Raw genomic sequence first — 21,668 nt, forward strand, 5'->3', positions numbered from 1 at the left:
TATTGATGGAGGGACAGACATGAACATGATGAAGTACAGGCATTAAGATTTTAAGTAATCATGTTGAGGTAACTCATTGAGTATATGATGGAGGAATTGCTCAGGAGATTGAAGAAGCCCATAAATTGCAGTGATATGGACTATATATTGCAGTCTGTTAAGATGCCATTGAAAAATTTTAAACAAGAGCAGCATAATTGAATTTCTAAAATTTAATTAATATGGTAGTTTTACACAGAACATATTGAAGGACAGAATTGAAAGCAGGAAATGCTTTCTTTTTCTTTGCAAAACATAACCCAAAGTATGAGAGGTTTGGAAGAATGAGAAGTGAGCTGGTAGCAGGGTGACCTAAGTCATGGAAATAGAACTAGGAACTCTAAGAATATGAAAGTACCTTTGTTCAATCCTTAGGAATTAATAAGGAAATTTTTATAAAATATAAGCAGAAAAGGAGAAGCCAACATAAAGCCAGCTGTTCTCTATTTAATTCTGGGTGGTGAGCATATGGTTGTTACATTTACATCTTTGTACTTTTCTATATTAAAAAACATTTCTACAAAAATCAAAGACAAGGCTGGGGTTGTAGTTCAATGGTGGAATACTTGCCTAGCATGTGGTGAGGCACTGGGTTTGATTCTCAGCACCACAAATACATACATACATACATACATACATATATAAAAAGGTGATTGACAACTAAAAAAATTAAGAAAAAAATCAGAGGCAATTTTATGATTTTTCCCCTTTTTCTGTCTTCCAGAAATGCCTTGCCTTGCAGAATATGCTGATGGCTTATGGTATAGAGCAAAGATTGTATCCATTAAAGAATTTAATCCTTTATCTGTACTGGTACAGTTTGTTGATTATGGATCAACTGAAAAACTGACAGTAAAAAGGTAAAAAAAAAAATTTAAAAGGGGGGTGAAATAGCAATTCCTAATTTTGTTTTTTATTGGGAGCATCTTACCTCTGCTTTTAAAAGAAAAAAAACTATTCTAAAAGCTGTTTATGTATTTGCTATTTTTAGTCTAGATTTTTATTGTGGTACGGTATACATAAATTTACACTTTTACCTGTTTTTAAAATATATAATTAATTGGTTTTAAATACTTGCACACTGTCACACAACTTTCACCACTTCTCATTTCCAGAACTTTTTTCATCAAACAGAAGCTCTGTATCAATTAAACAATAATGCCCCATTTCATCCTCACCTAGCCTCTGGTAACTGTTATTTACTTTGTATCTCTATGAATTTGCCTATTCTAGGTACTTCATACAAGTTAAATCATACAGCAGTCATCCTTTCGTCTTATTTTACTTAGCATTGTTCTCAAGATTCATCTGTTATGGCATCTGTCAGAATTTCATTTTTTAAGGCTGAAATTATGGTTTATGTACACCACATCTTATTCATTCGTCACTCAGTGGATACTTGTATTCAACCTTTTACCTGTTGTGAATATTGTTCCTATGACATGTGTTTACAAATATCTGAGACCTTGTTTTCAGTTATTTTAGATATATATTTAGAAATGGAATTACTAGACCAAATATTAATTCTAATTTTCCTTCTTTAAGGAACTGTCATAAACTGGTTTCTACAACAACTACACCATTTCACATTCCCAATAGGGATTTTAGTTTCTCCCAGGGATTCCAGTTTTTCCATAGCTTCACCAACAGTTTTCTATTTGGGGGTTTTCTCTCTCCCCCACCTCCATCCCTCTCTTCCTGCCCTCCCACGTTCTGCTCCTTCCCTTCATTCCTTCCTTCCTTGTCATCCTAATGGGTACAAGGTGAGATTTCCTTGTGAATTGGATTTGCATTTCCCTAATAATCAGTGATGCTGAGCATCTTTTCATGTGCTTGTTCACCATTTATATATTCTCTTTGGAGAAATGTCCATTTTTATTTGTAGTTTCTTCCATCCCACGGGCTGCCTTTGATTCACAGAAGCTTTTACTGTTGAAATCCATTTTATCCGATTTTTCTTTTCTTGGCTATGCTTTTGGTTTCATATCCAAAAGATTGCAAATCCAACATCATGAAGCTTTTTGCTTACAATTTTCTCCTAAGAGTTTTATAGTTTCAACTGTAAGAGAACTTGAATTGTGACATTCTGAACATTTTAAGAATTTTTTTTTTTTTTTTTTTTTTTTTTTTTTTTTTTTTTTTTGTGACAGACTGCGTCAAATTCCTCTTCATCTTATGCAGTACCCAGCCCGAGCCATAAAGGTTCTCTTGGCTGGGTTTAAACCTCCCGTAAGAGACTCAGGAAAGACAAGAATACCATATTGTCCCAAGTGGAGCATGGAAGCATTGTGGGCCATGATAGACTGTCTTCAAGGAAAACAGCTGTATGCTTCCTCCATGGTAAATATCTATCTTCATTAGCCAAAATACTCTTAAAAGCTATTTCCAACAATTCCTATTAATCTTGTTAAGTGTTTTGTTTCTGTGTAAATCTACATTAAAAAAAATGTAATAGACAAGGCATAAAAAGTTGTGCATGCCAAAGGGAAATTTTTAAGGCTTGTTAAAATGGTGTTTTAGCTTATATATAACAAGCTTTTATGATCCCTGTCATCATAGGAAATGAGTAAGTTTAAAATGATCAAGATATATATCCTGTACTCAAAGGGAGAAACAAACATGCAAACCACTAATTAATCTGAGAATGCAATAAGTACTACAACAGAGGTATAGGTAATTTGCAGAGATGACGATGTTATAGAAATATATCTATATTATAGGAATCCCAAATCTTCTTCGCAATAAGGCCTTCAGCTAGACTGGTGCTAGATGAAAAGGTGACCTTCAGGTTGCCCTCATCCTCACCACTGGTATTGATTGACCCTGCCTGCCTGCCTGCCTCTTTCCTTTGTGCTACCTGCCTGGTCCTAGGACTTTGAGATTCCTACACGTAAACTATGATTTCATGAGACAGTAACGTTAGAAAGTGCTGTTTGAAGATTCCTATGCATATCACTGGTGTGTGTGTGTGTATTGTTCGCGTAGGATTTCTCTTAAGAAGCCAGTGAAAATATAAAGGGCAAGTATTTCTTACAGATAAGTATTTTTTCACCTCTGTGAATAACAGTCAAAATATACTCAGTTTATGCAAACAGAGGGCTTTGAGTGGAATGCACATCAACTTTAATATGGTAATGGTAATTAATTAAAGTCCACGGGCTCCATCTAGAAAAACCTTGAGATTAATTATTAATTACAGTTTAAATAGAGCAGAAAAAAAAAAAGAGGAATGGAACTTAGCAGGAAGCCACTGCTGATGCCCTTTGGAAATACAAAGAAGGATTTTTCCCTCCTATGTGAATGGCCAGATATAGGAGGGAAAGAAAGGGCTGCAAAGACATTGTTTTGTTGACAGTTATATCTTTCAATTTTAGGCCCAGGCACCAGAACAAATAGTGACATTATATGAAGATGAACAGTATCCAGTTCATATGTCTTTAGTAGAAATGGGGCTCGCAGACAGAGATGAATGATGTAAGTGTACTTTTCTCATCCACTCTTCTAGTTGGCATGTATCATGTGACTGCCACAGCACAAATTAATGCTAACTTGCTTATAAAAGCACGCTTTTATTTTCCTTGATTTCTCAAAGGAATGATAATAAAGCTCTATAAGAATCTCTCCTCCAGATTCTTATTCCCTTCTTACCTCTTGAGCATCAGCATCTGAGGCCCCATATTTATGAGAACTTACTGGGAATGGCTGTTGTGACATTCTTAGTACCAGATGGGTATGGGGTGAGCAGGACCGGATAGTGGGCACCATAAGTAATTCAGGCACATGACTGTGGTGTGTATATGGCACAACTGAACAGTTAGCTCCTGATAGTCATTAAAGCATTGGGCTAACAGATACCTCTACCTTGGATTCATATCTTGTGATTCAGCAACTAGATGTGAACATTTACATTAAGCAGAGGCTTAAAGTAACACACATTTTGTTTTTTAGGTAGACAGTGCAGAGCATCTACAAGAGCCCGGAGGAAAGTTTTCTGTTTTATTTAGACCATTTCAGGCTTAATTTTCTTGACTTATTCTGCAAGTAGTGCTGTTCTTTTTTTTCCCCCTTATTCTTACATGTTGAACTGTTAAAAATGGTGTGAAAAAACGGCTAATAAACATTTCTTTCAAATATTTTTGTTTTTACTGTATTCAAAATTTAGTTACAACATAAAAAAGTCAGTTCATTTTATACCTGACATTCTGCTTGAGACAGACATGTGATTTGGTGTTTAGCCTTCTCACATAGGTCTTTATAATTTTACTGTATATGATGTATCCATAAATCAGATATACTATTGCTTTATTTTTTAATGTATGTGGTATCACACTGTTATCTTTTTTTTTCCTATTTTATGTGCACTATTTACCTGTGTTGGTGTGTACAGTTTTATTCACTTTCACTGCTATACCCATTTTTTAGTGCATAATTTATTAGGATTAGGTATTAGATGGTCACCAGTTTTTTCTCAATTACAAATATTCTGCTGTAGGGCCCTCATGTACATATGAGAGGTTTTCTAGGATATATACATAATAATGGGATTTGCAGGGTCAGAGAGTAATTACTTTCTAAAAAAATCATTGGTTTACCAGATATGTTTCTAATCAGCTTTTGGTGCAGTCAAACCTTTATTTGCCAGAATATGACATGAGTATAAAAAGGTATCTCATTTTAATATTCATTAATAGAATTAATACAATAGTGAACATTGTTACACATTTATTGCTTATTATATCTTTGATTCATTTTTCTACCGAGTTGTGTTTTAGTCAGCTATTTCGCTGTTTTGACAGTATGATCCAACCAGCACAATTATATAGGAGGAAAGGTTTATTTGAGGGCTCACGGTTTCAGAGGTCTTAGTCCACAGAAGGCTGGATCCATTCCTCGGGGATGGAGGTGAGGCAAAACATCACGGGGCAAGAACGTGGCAGACGGAAACAGCTTGCACCATCAGAACAGAGACTCCACTCTCCAGACACAAAATATATACCCCATAGCCACACCCCAATTCCCACCTCCTTCAGCCATACTCTACCACTCCAATTAATCCTATCAGGGATTAACTCACTGGGTTAAGACTCTTACAACCCAATTATTTCTCCTCTGAACCTTTCTGCATTGTCTCACATGTGAGCTTTCGGGGGACACCTCACATCCAAATCATAACAAGTTGTTTGCAATTTTTTGATTTATAGGAATTGTTCATATGTTCTATATAGTAATCTTCTGTCAGGCTTATTTATCTTCTAGTCTTCTGTCTGGCTTTTTTTTTTTTTGGTCGTGGTGGTGAGATGCTTGGTATTGAACTAGAAGGTCCTTATGTTAGGCAAGGTCTCTACCATGGAGCTATATTCCTAAGCCTTTTTAATTTTATTTTTTATTTTAAGTAAGGGTTCTTGCCAAGTTGCCCAGGCTAGTCTCAAAATATTTCTTGAACTGCCTCAGCCTCCTGAGTAGCTGGGATTACAGGTGTGAGCCACCACAACAGGCATCCTTTTCCCTTTCTTGTACTAGCTTTTGACAAACTTTTTCACTCATTTACCATTTATCAACCTTTTCCTTTAAGATTTGTGGGTTTTTTTTTTTATATTATTTAAAAATCCTTACTTATCCTGAAGTAATATAGCTCATTTTTATTGAAAAGTTCTAAAGTTTTGTTTTCATCTTCAATTTTTATATCACCTAGAATTGAGACATTCTTTTTAAAACTAAGTCATTATTAACTTGCTGGCCTAGCCTGGGGAGGTGATGCACACCAGCTACTCAGAGGCTAAAGCAGGAGGAATGCAGGTTCCAGGCCAGCCTAAGCAGTGTAAAGAGCCCTGTCCAAAATAAAATTTTAAAAAAAGAGAGAGAATATAGCTTAGTGGTAGAGCGCCCCTGAGTTTAATCCTTAATACAAAAAAAAAAAAAGAAAAAAAATCCTAATTTTTTTTAAACTGGGGAATTATCAAAATTTACTGCCCTATTATATAAATTTAGAGTAGGTGACTGACTTGCCCTTCTTCATCGACAGCTTGCTTCTGTGAGCCTAAAGCCTCACTGTTGATAACATCAAGGTAGTTGCGGTCCATCAATAACAGCCACTTCACTCTCAGTTGTCCTGTTTTTTTTTTTTTTTTTCGGTCTTGTTATAATTGATTAATATAAGATTATCTACCACTACCATAATACTGTTGGACCTATTTGTAATCACTCAGTGTTATTCCCCATTCTATTAAAATTAATGAGCCTCTGTTGATCATTTTAATTGTGATACTAATCAAACACTAATATTTTGACTTGAGAGACCTCTGAGTATGCTTTCTGTGCGAGTCCATGTTGTATGCCTGCTGTGCCTGAGAGACATTTATGTGATGTTTGTGTTGTACTTCCTGGTTTTTATAACCATCTCCAAAGCAAAACATTATTTAGAAACTAGTTCATTATTTAGAATTTAGTTCATAAGTTATGATGTTTTCCTTAGTCTAACTGTAGAAAGACAGGATAGGTGAATTATAAATGAAAGCTATCCTTGTACATTTCAAATATAAAGAAACTATGAAGTTTAGTTTCAAATCCAAACATAATCTTTTACATTTATTCACACACATACACACAATCCATATAAATTAAACAACAGAATTCACAAGAAATGTTTTTTTTTTTTTTTTTTTTTGGACAGGAAAATCAGTGTTACTTCATGATTACAGTCACACAAGGATCGTTACAATTCTGTGTCCATTAGGACATTACCATCTTTGTCCTTAACTCGTACTCGACCAGATGTATATTTTGTTTCTTGATGACCATTTGTATAGACAGTTTTAACAGTACCATCTGGATATTCCCGTCTCTTGAACTGGGCAGTATGGAGTTCTCTTTGACCATTATTAAACTCTATGATTTTGTTGCCATCACTGTAAAATTTAAAATAGAATTTCTTTAAAAACATGTAATAGGGCTGAGGCATAACTCAGTGGCAGAGCACTTGCCTAGCACACCTAGCCTAGGTTGAATCCCCAGCACCCCGCCTCCCCAAAAACGTACACACAACAGGAAAATTTAAAAGTAACCTTTTGATTCTGGCAGTTATTTTTCTTGCAGACATTTCCCTTGGTAAATGTAAAAGGTTACATTACAGATCCATGTTCTTTCTACAGTATTTCTTCTGACAGCTGATAGCTTTAGTTATTATCAGATCAGCACTTATCTGTTGCTCTTGTAAAGGTTGCTTTAATAAATTTATATTTTTACTACAAAAATGCTTAGTTTTTTAAACTTTGTATGTGTTTTGCCTCTAAAAAAGAAGTTGGTCATTATATTAAAATCTAGCTATTTTGAAGTTTTTTGGTTTTTGACCTTCCTTTCACTAAGTTAAAAGCCATATAAGTGCTTGTTCTGTATCAGGTGGGGAAGAGAGCTGCATTGCTAGGAAGGTCATGATTGGACTTAGGACATCCTATTTTGGAACAATGAAAGAGGCCAAGTTGGGTACAGTACCACACACCTATACTCTCAGTTACTTGGGAGACTAAGACAGCAGGATCTCTAATTCAGACCAGCCTGAACACCTGAGACCCTGTATCAAAAAAAGGGGGCCAAAGATGTAACTCATGATAGCTCCAGGGTTCAATCCCTAGTACCACTATTTAAATTTTTTTTTAAAGCAGAGTATGAAAAAATTAATACCAAGTTGATTGCCTGACGTGTGGACATTCAAACTGAAATCTTGGATACAGGTCTAAGTAGTATAAGGCTGGGCTGAAGACTGGGAATCACCATTTCTGAACAAAGACTGGTACTAGCATTATGTGTTTTTTTCCTACAAATGTAATGGCTACATGAGAGACACATGTATTCTGAGAGCTGCTTACACAGGAGGTCCCTGTCCTCCACAGTGTCAGCAGCATTTAAAGAACTGATCAGAAATATAAATTACTGGGGTTGGGGGAACTCAGCAAGATACCCCTGAACAATCCAGTTGACTTTAACATACACTAAATTTTGAGAACCACTGCTGTAAGTCAGAAATGCCAAAATAATCCTAAATGAACTAATATCTGGAATTTGCCTGTGAAAAAATGAAAAAAGACTGGCTATGGGTTAGTACTTGAATAAATGGGTATTCTCTACATTTTATTACACAAAATTTCAAATGTAAGAAGAAAAATCGTTCTGATAGCACGTGAAGTATATACTATATGTTTTTCCTCTAATTTTAGAGCAGACTGCTACTTAATTGACCTAAATACTAGATAAAGTATCAGGGCACAGTAATGGAAAAACAATAAAATGACCATAAGAAGTGTCTACATTATCTAAATGAGTGTTTTTGTTTTGTTTTGTGGTACAGAGGTTGGAACCCAGAGCCTCCTATATACAAGGAGCAGTCTACCACTGAGATGCAGTCCCAGCCCTGAAGTGTTTTGACCTTTTTTTATTTTTTGGCCAAGTTTATATCCTAGAATTCAGATTAGTTAAATGCTCCTATGATGCGTTAGTTTATTAAGATAATAGGTACTTTCACACTCTAGGAAGGGGGGAAAACTGAAAACAGGCCACTAGATTTGGTAGTTTCATCGTGGCTGTAATTAAAATGGTGGAGATAATAAACTACCATGGATTGAGCAGGCAAGGCCATGAAGCACTAACTTTGAGGAAGGTGACACTCAGAAGGACAGAGGTTGTTGATTTTAAAGAACTTAAAGAACTGGATCAGGGAGGCCAGAGGATAAACACTTAACAGACTGGAATAAAGAGGTGCAGAAATTCAGAACACAAGAAAAAAGAGAGCTTAATTTAAATACTGCTGCCATAGTTTGTCATTCTCAAAAATTTATAGGGTAGCCTTCCTTCTTTGTTTCTCATTTCAAAGTTTTCAAATTTCACCAGACTTACTTTTAAACAACTACTTGTCATTCCCCTTTACTGAAATATTGTGTAGACTCACTCTAAAACTCGACAACATTTTATCACACACTACTTTTTGGTTTTGAGGTATTTTGTTTTGTTATCAGGGATTGAACCCAAGGGTGCTTAACCACTAAGCCACATCTCCAGCCCCCCCCCCCCTTTTTTTTTTTTTTTTGAGACAGGGTCTTGCTAAGTTGCTGAGGCTGGCTTTGAACTCTCGAACCTCCTGCATCAGCCTCCAAAACTGCTGGAATTACAAAAGTGTGCCACCGCACCTGGCTTTATCTTACGCTATTTTTTTTTTCTTATACTGTTTTTAACTGCAAAATGCTAATAACACTGTGTTTCACCTGCTAAGTAACTCTGTTCTCTGATCTTACCAAAATTTTGAATGACATAAATATGTAAATGTTTTAGATTTTTAAAAATCCAATTGGTAATAAAAGTTGAACCATGTAAACAGAATCTACAAACAAATTTAATACATGCCATACCATTGCACTCTGACAACTGTGCCATCTGGGAAGATGCTTTCTTCTTGTCCATCAGCAAATAAGTTTTTAATGGTCTGGTCAGGAAATGTGATTTCTTTTCTTCCATCTGGGAAATGTTTTTCTGTTTTAAAAAGGTTACTATGAATCTTTTATTTTTTTAAAGAAAGGGAAGAATTAAACAAGGAAAATAGAGTAAGTTTGTACCTATTTGTCCACTTGAAAAATGTAAGACTTCAAGTCCTTCTGGGTATGTGGTATGAGTTGTCTGGGCAGCAGCATAGTAGTAGATCTGTAAAGACAGAGGTCAGGAAGCCCTTTCTCCCAAGATGGTTCAAATGGTTGAGCTTAAAACATCCCTAGGAAAACATACCACTCTCTCATCTGGCATGACCTGCTTCACATCACCATTAAAGAAATTGACAGTAACACTCTTGCCGTCAGCGCTTACTTCTTTTCGAGTACCATTGGGAAATAGTATAAGTCGACAACCATTCTTATAAACCTTTTCCACCTAAAAAAAAACACAAGATAATCAGTAGGTAAGATTTTCTCCTGAAACCACATGACCAAAATATGCCAATTTCTAAATGCCTCCTTTGGAATTTTTCATAATAAAAGGTAAATCATTCTCTCAAAAGTAGAGAAGATCTATTTCATTAGGGGTTTCAAACGTGATTTTTCAATTTGCTTATTCCTTTTCCATTTATTAGCTGGAATTCTCTAAAACAAAACCTTTCCTTATCAATGATTTTTTACTCTACAGGAGATTTTTGGAAAATCAAAATCTTCTGTGTTCTTTGTCCTCTTGTTCAAATTGAACACTGAACTTTGACCCTATAATTCAAATTTGAATTCAATTCAAATGTATGAGATTTGGTTATCTGAAAAAGCAGGTTTTCCAAAAAAGTAAAGGGTGGGGGGAGGGAAGCCCTCATCTCACTACAATAAGCAGACCTTGTTTATAACCTTCCCTTTTCATTTCCTCATTCAGCAGGCATACCCAGTCAGGTATACTCACCCAACTTTCCTAAGCACAAGAATCAACTAGGTAGCTGGAATGAAGAAAGAGGCCCCTATCCCAGGACCATATAAGAAAGGCTGCAAAAGATGAGGGCTAAATGAACTACAAGGGCTTAGTTCTTGGGCAAGTTTATAAAAGGGACTGTGTATTCCCTTCTTTTGCTATACCACTAAACTAGAAATGGCAACTAAATGCATTTTTTACACTCCAAAGGTTCACGCCCCTATAGTCCTGAAGTTAAACCACTGTCTTAAAGAGCAACTATAAGCCAGGCATAGTAATGCATACCTGTAATCTCAGCTACCTAGGAGATTGAGGCTGGCAAGGTCAAGGCCAGCGTTAGCAACTTAGTGAAACCCTGTCTCAAAATAAAAATTTTTAAAAATGGCTCAGTGGTTCAGCAGCACTTGTCTAGTATACATGAGGCCCTGAATCCAACCCCCAGCATTGAGGGGGGGTGGGGGGGGGGGAACTACAGTCATGTACCACATGATAACATGCCCATCAATGATGGTTCACATATAGAACAGTGCTCTCCAAAGATTATGATGCAACTGAAAAATTCCTATCACCTAGCAATGTAGCAGTGATAACAGTGCAATGCTTTACATGTTTGTGGTATAAACAAACCTGCACTGATTGGTGGTTGTACAGAAAATTCAACACGCATAATTATGTAAAGTGCATAACACTTGATAACAATTTTACCAGTTTATGTACTTTGTCTCCAGTTTTTACTGTTATTTTAGAATACACTCCTACTTATAAATTTACTGTGAGCAATGTGCATGTTCCACAAAGAACAACCTCATAAAGCTTGTGTTTAATGCATTTTTTAATGGCATCATTTCCTCTTGTGCTTCATCTAATCTTGAGTTTTTTGTTCACCCACAGCCCTAAAGCAATAGGCTATATGCCTCCCAGCCCCATATATATGACCATCTAGGTTTATATAAGTATATTCTGATTTTTACACTATGACATAATTAGCTAACAACACATGAATGGATCCCTGTTATGCAACACAGAACTATGTTTTAGAATCTAAGTATTCTACTCTGTTTTAGCCAATGTTTATTTTTTACATCATTCATTAATTTTAAGAATTTTTTTTCACCTTTCCATCAGGATGATTGATTTCTCCCTGAATTTCTTCTTTTTCTTCCTTCTTTTTATACTCAGGATCTGGGAAGTTTGCCAGTTCAAGTGGCTCCCTGGGCAAGGAAGCCTGTAAGACAAGACATTTTAAGCAGCTTAAACCTACACTTATTTCCAAAAGACAGATTCTGACATTACAGGGTTCTACTAGAACTAGTACTCAGTGTTATGTATGACATTTACAATGTTAAATAAAAAGTCTTCCTTATATACAGTTTAGAAACTTAACAAATCAATATCAAGCCTGAGTAATCTTATTTGAATATATAAAAATTAAAAAAGATTTACTTGTCCCTTATCTGAGTTGCCTAAGTCACGAAGAGGTACAGACTTGGATCTTTGAGATGGATTCCCTGCTAGGATAAAATTATCAGAGTTAGTTTCAATATTTAATTTAAAATGTTAAACTTATGAGTGTGGTTCAAACAATTTGTATACTTCTGTGAACTGTTGTCCTTTATCATTTAACTAAGGAAAGCAATAGTTTTCTCTACTCATTAGTAGAGAGTTCACCATTGTATAAATTCCAGTACTTAATGTATATTTAAGTCTTTAGTGACCAAGAAAGACAGTGATAATATCTGTTCTCAAAGGATATATAATGCAGAGGAAGAGACAAGGTCTCAAATAACAGACCCATGGAATTCTAAAGACAATCACAAGGACTGGTGTGGGATATAGATAAAAGAGGCATTCAAGAATAAAGAGAATTTGGCTTGTCCAAATATCTGGGTGTTTAGTTAAAACCTGTGTGTTCTAGTGGCTGCAGCCTAAGCTTTTTAGTCATAACCAGTACACCAATCATGTAACCCATACATTATAAAAGTAAAATAAGTGCACACACTCTTAACATGACCCAGCATCCTCCTCCTGACAAATACCCTAGAGAAGCCACATCATCAGGACCCACTCTATACCCCCCTGCATGTCATCCTGCAAACCTGGGGGAACCTAAATGCTCAGCAACAGGGACACTTAACTCTGGAAATACACAATGAATCTGCAGAGCTATTAAAATCAGTCACCTGGAGTTTTTAAGTGTCAATGTGCTTAAGTCTTACAATACTAAGAGAAAAAAGCAAACTGCAGAAGGACATACAGAGTACAAAACAACGGTGTATCAATTTATGGACACAATGTAGTAAAAATAAAAAGAAAAGCATAGAATGTTATCAGGAATTATTACCTGAAGATGATGCACAGGGGCTTCAATTATATTTAGAATGTTTTATTTCTTAAAGTGGTTATACACTCTCCATTCTTTAAATTCTGAAATAGTAAAAGACTATGCATCCTCTTACCTTGTGTTGGCAAATAATTTTTCTTACATTTTTCTACCTGGGTTCCTGAAGAAATGTGACTCTTTTGAAATCGAATACATGGGTTCTATAGTGTGAGACAGAATTGAATATAAAAGGTGTTAGTCTACATATCAGCACGCTGAGTGAAATTAGCAAAACTCAAATTACTGATAAGGATACTATAAGCCTGTTCATTCATGTTTTTATTTTTTTATTTACCACAGTAGGCTGACCTACCTGTGATCTAGGAATGAACTATACAGACACACTCTTTTTACATATATTCATTCTTCAAACTATGACATCAGAGAGCATAATTAGTGAGGTGAACAGGCCTTCACGATCACTCAGCCTCTTCCAGGAGATGTCCTCATGCCCTCAAAGGCTAACCTAGCTCTCCCTGAGAATTCACACTCTTGAACTCAGAACTCCTACTACTAGGATGAGGCTTTCCTGCTCGTCTCGACCTTACTCCCCCAATCTGTAGTTTGTCCTGCTTCAGTTAGACACCCCAATGAGCAAACCCCAGAATCCATCATTATCAATACCATCATACCCACAATTATCAGTTAAGTACAAAAATCAGAATTTCAAGCATTCCACTTACAAAGATACACAATGTGGGACCTTCCACCAACTAATTAGCCTTTAAAAAGTCGATGTCATTTAATATATGCTAAAGTACTTAAGGATGAGATGCCACGAATTCTACAATTACCTTCAAATGATTTGGCAAAACATATACAAAAGTACAACAAAAGTGTTCATGGTGGTTAACTCTAGGTAATTTTCAGGTGTTTACTGTTATGATTTAGATCTTATATGTCCCGAAAAAATTATGTGTTGAAGGCCTGCCTCCCTAGATAAGAGAAATATCGGGAGGTTGTGGAAACTATTTAGTGGTGGGGCCTACTGGAGGAAACAGGTCCATGAAGGGAATATTGAGACCCCAGATCCTTCCTTCCACCCTTTCACTTCCCTGCTACCATGAGGTGAGCAGCACTGCTCCACCACACCATGATGTTGGCTTCACCACAGGCCCAAAACAATGGGGCCAAATGACCATGGACTAAAGCCATGAGCTAAAATAAACCTTTCTTCCTTTTAATTGTTTATCTCAGGTATTATGTCACAGAGACAGAAAGCTAGCTAACATAATCATATTAATTTTTCATTTGTTCTCTATTTGGGGATGGTGCCATAATAAAATGGTAGCAGATCAGAGGAGAATGCCACTTCCTCACCACACATCCTGCTGTTCTAGCTCATTCCTCTAAAATAGACCCTGACAACACCTACAGCCTACAGCTAATTAATTCATATATTTTTGTGATGTCCTCAGTACCTTGTAGCTTTATGCCTTCTAATATCCTTTATAAATTCATGATTCACTGCAGTCACTCTTGTCAAGCATAGTGCCGACTTCCACATCCTTCTTTCATTTTAGCATTCATTTGTGTGACCCATGTTTGCTAAAATATAATTTTCTGCTACCCCACACCCAAAAAACTGAAGGAGAAAAAAAACAATGTGAACAATTCTCTTTACACATATAGTCTCTAACCTAGGTGGGGCTCAGTACAGCCCTAAATCAGCCTCCCCTCCTCAGTTCCCCTGCTTTCCACTCAGACAACTACTTTCCACTTTCTCCTTCCTCCTCAACCTCCTGCAAGTCCTCCTCCACCCCTTCAGCTGATGAGCATGCTTCAGCTTCCCTGAGAAAGTTAAAGCTTGGAAGGGACCTACTACCAGCTGCCACCAGCATTAGCCGGTCATCAGGTACAATAGTCTATACCTGGCGAGGGCTAACCCTCCATTCATTCCCAGACCCACCCCCTCATCTGCCCCAGGACATGCTCTGGTCATTCCCCTACTTTGTCTCCCTCTCCACTGAATCAATACTACAAACATACACATCTGTCCACTTTCCTATCTTAAAAACACAAAAATCCTTCTCTTTGGCACTGCACCTCTCCACAGAGCTGTTATGCTTGTAATTGCATCTCATTCTCTATTGTCCAATCAGGCTTTCACCTTCACTACTACAAGACAAGAGATCTTACTGCCCACCACAGTTATTACAGCTTAGTAAATTACAAGGCTGGTCTCAGTCCTTACTCTGTAGCAGCAACCTATACAGTAAGGAACTCTCCCCTTCAAGGGACCTTCTTCACTTGTCTCAGGACACCACACTGACCTACATTCTACCTGCTCTCAGGCTCTTCACTCTCTTCATCCCCTTGTCTCACAGCCAGCTCCTCCCTACCCATTCACCACCCCAGTTATCTCCCCTGGCCTATTGCTTCAGCACACATTCTGAGGACCCCAAGTGCAACCCACTCCTCCCCTGACATTTGTGTAAATGACACAGCGGCATCTCCACATGATAGCTAGGCAGTATCTCCTACTTCTTTGATAACATCTAAGGTCCTAGTAGTCATATTCCCTGAAAACACATTCTTTTTGTTTAAGGTTTCTTATAATAAATGGAAACTCCATTAGGCCAAAACCAAACTAAACAATGATGGGAAGTTATTCTTAACTCCTCTTTTGCTGTCACATCCCTGTACCAGTTCATCAACAAATCCAGTCCACTTCAGACCCTCCAGTGCTGCTAACCAATCAAAACAGTCCCTGTTTTGGCCCTGACTAGGCCCATTTTGCCTTTCATCTATTCTTTAGTATGCAGAAGACAGAGTAAGCTTACTCTTAAAGAAAGTAGGCTTACTTTATTTTCTTGATTTTACTTAAGCTTAGTTTAAAGAAACAGGACACCCTGAGCCCTGAGGGGCTTTTGGCTCATAGGAACCTATTAGGGCCTAATGAACCAAGCATGTTCCATTTCCCTCTGATTCTGTCCCCAACAGCTCTCCCACTCAGTCTATTCTAAGTACTTTATCCTCTCAGCATGTCCTTGCTTCCTCTTGCAAGTCATTCTTCCTTAGTAAGGAGTCCTATCCAGCTATCCTATCCAAAATGGCAGCACCCCATATTCCACACCCCAACAGCTATCCCCTCCAGTCTTGCTTTTTTTCCTTAGTCCCATCTCTATCTCACATCACACATTTATTTATCTACTATATTTTAAGTCTTTCTGCTGCTAATAGAATATAAATTCCATGAAGGCAAGGAATTTTGTCTGTTTCGCTCACTGCTATACCCCCAGGGTTGCCACATCCTGGTTATTCACAGATAAATGAAAGATCAGTCACTTGATTAGAAAGAAGCCTATGCATGTGACTGCAAAAACTTGACATTTGACCTTTTAAACTGAGGTTATTTACCAATTGTAGCATACCTCCTTCCTCCTCTGTAAGAAGTATAAAAATAAATTTGAACTGGATGCCCTGGCACACTGCATGTACTCCCAGTGACTTGGGAGGCTGAGACCACAGGATTGCAAGCTCAAGGCCAGCCTCAGCAACTTAGTGAGACCCTGTCTGAAAATAAAAAAGCAAACAGAGCTGGGAATGCAGCTCAGTGGTAAAGTGCCCTTGGGTTAAATCTCCTATACCAAAAAAAAAAGTATAAAAACAAATTTGCCAAGTAACTGTATATAGCAAAGCATGAAAAAGTGATTTTTGTTGTTGTTGTTTTGTTTTTTGTTTTTGTTTTGGTAGTGCAGAGAACTGAACCCAAAGCTTTGTGCAGCTAGATAAGTGCTCTGCCATCCCTGGTCCCCAAAAAGAATTTTAATTATGGTAAAAAACACATAACCTAAAAATTCACCATTTTTTTGTTTTTCAGTACTAGGAACTGAACTCAGGGGTGCTTTACCACTGAGCTAAATCCCTAGTTCTTTTATTTTTAAGACTGTGCACCTCACTAAGTTGCTGAGGTTGGCCTTGAACTTGTGATCCTCCTGCCTCAGCCTCCAAGTGGCTGGGATTACAGGCATGCATCATGATGTCCAGCTAATATTCACCATCTTAACCACTGTTAAAAGTACAGTTCAGTGATATTAAATACATTCACACTGTTGTTGTATAATATCAGTTGTCCAACCATCTCTATAACCTTTTCATTTCATAAAACTATAATTTTGAACCTACTAAATACTAACTCCTTATCCCCCAGTCCCTGGCACCTACCATTCCACTTTGTCTTTATGAATCTGAATATTCACCATCACTCTCTGACCTGACAAAACCAGCTGGACCCCAAACCTACCACAGACTCTTCTTTTTTTGTTGCAATCATACACTGGTAGGCCTTAGGGCTGCTCTCAATTGCTTCCGCTTTCTTCCAGGCATCGAGTCGGAATCTTTCCATCACTTTTATCTCTTCCCGGAGGTCTGTGTTCTCTTTGACTAACATTTCTATCTGGCTTCTGAGACGGCCATGTGTGCTTGACCATTTCGCTTCCTTCCTTTTCAAATCTTCCTGTAAATCTGCTACTTGCTGTTTCAAAGCCTCTCCCCGGCAAAAAAAAAAAAAAAATACTAGACTTAAAGGAAAAAGGACCAAAGAGACACATCAATCAAACATTAGCCAGCCCAGAACCATCATCAGAAAAGGCTTAGTCAATAAATGACTGGATTTTTCGGAAAGGGAAATAGGAGATCAGACTAGACCTTCACTCTATCATTAACAATTCTAGAAATCTGAGGCTACACCTCTTAGGAGCTGACTGTAATAACATGGCATGAGACATGTAACCTAAGACAGTAACTGAAAGAAAAGGAAAGGGATCTATGAGCAATACCTGGTAAAGAAAAAATTATAGAATTCATAAACAGAAGGAAGAATTGTGACTGATCCCAAAGTTAAAACAACCCGATCTGAAAACTGATTCTATCTGGAATTCATTGGAAGCCATGGTGTTAAAAAAATGAGTTTTCAATGGCCTGAGTAACTAGAGAAATTACTGGAAATGTCTAGAAGCAATGTGCAAGTAGACAAATAGAAATCAAGACTGACGTCAGAACAAAGCAAGATCAGTCACGAATGGAGCACAAGCAGGTGCAATTTGCTGGAAGTGACCAAGCGTTGAGAAAGGAGCACCAGCAGAAACAAGAGATCCCTCAGCAGGGAAGCTGGGTCATCAGAAGCCCTGATACCTCAGTAACATGTGCACAAACACCCAGAAACTTGGTCCTGTTCATCTACCTAGGCTGCACAGCCAATAAAGTAGCGTGGGGAAGAAACAATGATACCAGTTCTCACAGGGCTCTCCTTCAGGGGGGGCTACACAACCAATAATACAGACTTGGATTTAGTGAGGTCAAGGCTCTAACCCCAGCTGTATGCCTCAAAAGCTCTTGAAAAAAAAAGGTGGTTAATTTACCTGAACATCAAATTCCCTATGTAAAAAATTATATATTATAACCAATGAGTGAGAAATTTCTCAAAACCATTTTATTGTACAGGAAAATAGACTTTTAATACTAAAATGATAACACACAAGTCTAAATGGGACAAGAATTCAAAAGTAATTGATATTTACAAAGTATCTACTGAGGCACCATTATAGGTCCTTGGAATACTAAGAATAAAACATCCCAGCAACTTGAGAGGCTGAGGCAGGAGGATCCAAGTTCAAGTTCAACCTCAGCAACGTAGTGAGACCATCAGCAAATTAGCAAGACCCTGTTTCAAAATAATAAATGAAAATAAAAAAGGACTGGGGATGTAGCTCAATGTGAAAGCACCCTCTGATTCAATCCACAGTATACACACACACTTAGGCCTTCATAATAATCTATCTCAAGGAAAATATTAGCATAGGTGATGATGACAGGCCATTCTTGTGCAGGGCAGAGAAGACAGTTGTGAATGTGGTGTGTATCCCCAACACAAGCCTGCAATAGATCGAGGACAAGCCTCTCTGCTCCCAGGTTATCAAAGGACACAGTCACAGGGCAGTAAGGGGCCAGTAAGGGGGATAAATGAACAGTGGGAGGACAAGGAGCTTTGGGAAAGGGAAGAGAGGACAGGGCACATAAGAACTTGAGGTTCTTACAGCAAGAAAGAAGCAGAGGCATCAAAAAGTCTGAGCAAAGAGAGGACATGGCCTACTTCCTATGGAAAGAGCAGAGGTCAGGCACTTAGTAAATCCATTAACTCAGAGGTAGCAACTTGAATTGGGGTAGCCTTTCTGACAGAAGAGCATGGAGTAGAAGAGAACAAGAAGCCGGAGAAAGATTCTAGGTCTCTGACCTGAGCACAGGGAAGGACAGTTAGGAAGCTACTTGTGAACATGCTGAGCCTGAAGTGTCTGGCAGCCAGTTGGACCTAACCAGTCAGAGCAGTTGAGCCAGGATGCAAGTCTGGCCTTCAGCAGATAAATTTTAACTTAAGCCCAGAAATATGCTGAGCCCTTTAGGGAGGGCCAAGCCTTCTGGTTGACACTTCTACTGCCTCTGCTGTTGCCACACTCCACCCCTCATTCAAGAGAGGAACAAGCAACAGAACCTGAGCCTTGCAGTCATCTAGATTATAAGAAACCTACAGCTTCAGGTATCTCAGGAGGCAAACAGTGATGAGGCTTATGGATGAGGAGGCACAGGATGCTGGTGAGCTACGTCACATAGAGTCTTCACCCTGAAGTTTACCACTGGGGCAGTCACAGCAACCTGAAAAGGTGCACTTTCAGAATAGATGGTCAGGAAGCCTGACTGAATTGTATGGGAAGAAAACAGGAAGTTCAGCAGAGATGTGGCTGGGTATTATCAGTGGTGAACTGCTGACAAAATCTCATACTCCATGAGAATGAGATTAGAGCTACATGGGTCAGTGGGTGAATTGCTGACTTGAGAAAGGTACCTCTCCACTGCCAGTCCTCAGTACAATCCTAACGTGCATATGATAGGAAGCCAAATCTGGAGAAGGTTTAACACAAAAAAGCCAAGACCATGGTCTGGGGATGTAGCTCAGTTGGTAGAGTGCTTGCCTCCCTGGGTTCAATCCCCAACACCAAAAAAAAAAAAAAAAAAAAAAAGCTAAGACCAGAAATATTGTGAAATAACCAGTTGTCACAAAAAGCAGGGAGACTCTTGAAACTTGAGGGGTATATTAAAGGGCAGGGAACCCTCCATAGTCAAAGGGGTTCCCACTGGTCAAGGTGGGACCACTTGATTATCACACAGGAAACTTTATAATTAATTAGAGTAACTTGAGTGTGTGAAAGAATCAATAATGATGAATATAAATTCCAGGAGAACAGAGATGTCTTATTTATCACCAATTCCCCAATGCTTAGAAGTATCTCAATAAATTTGTTGAAAGAACAAGTACTTATTATAAATAAGCCAGATGGTGTAAGAAAAAAAGGAACTATTCAAAAGCAGGAAAAAATAATGAATATATATGGTCATATGTGATAACCCTGTAAGAAAAGGATCCAATGCTTAATTAATATCAGAAGTCATAAAGTTAACAAAGCAGAAAGGGTTCAAGAATGAGTTCCAAAATTATAAATATCTAACATCCTAAAAAGGAAAACTAACTTACCAACTCAATCCTTAGTCTCCAAACAAAGCTTTGATGAACAATGCCCAAAGCTTCCTGCAGCGATGGCAGACCCAGTCCTATACTGTCCAATATGGTAACCACTAGCCACATATGGTTTTTTAGTCCTGAAATGTAGCTAAGTCACTGAATTTTTTTTTTTTTTTTTTTTTTCTTTTTTAAGATGGGGGCGTTCTCACAACATTGCCCAGGCTTGTAGTGAATTCCTGGGCTCATGTGATCCTTCTGCTTCAGCCTCCCAAGTAACTGAGATTACCTAGCTAATTTTATTTTTAATTTTTCTAAATCTAAATAGCCACACATGGCTAATGGCTAGCAGCCTGACAGCACAGCCTTATAGAACAAAAGCGTGCATTATTCAAGGGAAAGGCATCAGGTTTCAAGAAAGTAAACCCCATATGTTATTTTTACAACAAGGTAAAGCAAAACTACAAAAACTCAATTTGAATCAACTCAGAAGAGGTGATCAGGTCCTGGGCTAATCTATCTCAAAACTTTGGTGGTCTGAGAAATGTTTTTTCTCCCTTATGGGTTTATATAACACAATAAGTATCAAAATAAGTATCGCTATAATCCCAGATTTAGAAATTTAAAAAAAAATGAAATGACAAGCCCAATGTGGCAGTATTTTAGAATTGGTTATAGTTTTCAATTTTATAATACGAAGTTTCCTGATAGTTATATGTGATTATGTTTTAACTATTAAGGTATCTGATGTGTTCACAAAAAAAGCCATAATAAATGTGACTGTAAGACTGTCTAAAAGAAATGAAGATTAATATCGCCTTTTAATCTTTATTATGCAAAGAGCAAAAACACACCCTTAAGGATTGACAGTGGAATATAAAATTGGCATATTTATGGAAGAAGAATTAGGTAATATCTTTTCACAAAGCTCACACCTTTTTTTTTTTTTTTGAAAAATTTGTTGTTGTTGTTGTAGATGGACACAATACCTTTATTTATTTATTCATGTGTGGTGCTGAGTATCAAGTCCACTGCCTCACATGTGCTAGGCAAGCTCTCTACCACTGAGCTATAGCCCTCACTCTGGAGCTCAACCTGGATATTGCACTTCTAGGAATCTGCCCACAGATAAACTCGAGTTTGTGAGCTACATGGGCACAAACATAGGGATTGATGTGTTTCATTCACTACTATGTTCCCAGTATGTGCCTGCTACATAGTGGGTATTCAATAACCAAATGTTGAATGAGAAAACAGAATAATGATATATGTAAAAGGTTACTCCTCTGTATAGTACTTCCAATAGAAAAGGAATAG

General features: G+C 37.6%; 2 protein-coding genes across 6 annotated transcripts in view; one reads left to right on the forward strand and one right to left on the reverse strand.

Moving 5' to 3' along the window:
• The window catches only part of RNF17 (ring finger protein 17), a gene marked incomplete at its 5' end in the record, with an annotated part of 117,782 nt that extends 113,529 nt beyond the window's left edge, over nt 1-4,253 (forward strand). Inside the window, 4 exons of the mRNA XM_079138814.1 lie at nt 764-899; nt 2,190-2,379; nt 3,414-3,513; nt 3,988-4,253. Of these exons, the coding sequence (XP_078994940.1) occupies nt 764-899; nt 2,190-2,379; nt 3,414-3,512 (425 nt within the window). The 3' untranslated portion in view covers nt 3,513; nt 3,988-4,253. The remainder of the gene's footprint in view (nt 1-763; nt 900-2,189; nt 2,380-3,413; nt 3,514-3,987) is intronic.
• Nucleotides 4,254-6,603: 2,350 nt separating this feature from the next.
• The window catches only part of CPAP (centrosome assembly and centriole elongation protein), a 41,157-nt gene continuing 26,092 nt past the window's right edge, over nt 6,604-21,668 (reverse strand). For 4 of the 5 annotated variants that reach the window (XM_079138829.1, XM_079138828.1, XM_079138831.1 and 1 more), the window contains exons 10-17: nt 17,085-17,327; nt 12,915-12,999; nt 11,902-11,969; nt 11,573-11,683; nt 9,805-9,945; nt 9,639-9,723; nt 9,435-9,555; nt 6,604-6,944 (exon numbers count right to left, since the gene is read on the reverse strand). In XM_079138829.1, coding sequence (XP_078994955.1) covers nt 6,752-6,944; nt 9,435-9,555; nt 9,639-9,723; nt 9,805-9,945; nt 11,573-11,683; nt 11,902-11,969; nt 12,915-12,999; nt 17,085-17,327 — 1,047 coding nt within the window. In that variant the 3' untranslated portion in view covers nt 6,604-6,751. The remainder of the gene's footprint in view (nt 6,945-9,434; nt 9,556-9,638; nt 9,724-9,804; nt 9,946-11,572; nt 11,684-11,901; nt 11,970-12,914; nt 13,000-17,084; nt 17,328-21,668) is intronic. The other variant, XM_079138830.1, reaches the window with a different exon arrangement.

Source organism: Sciurus vulgaris, assembly GCF_902686455.1.
Source record: "Sciurus vulgaris genome assembly, chromosome: 4".
NCBI lineage: Eukaryota > Metazoa > Chordata > Mammalia > Rodentia > Sciuridae > Sciurus > Sciurus vulgaris.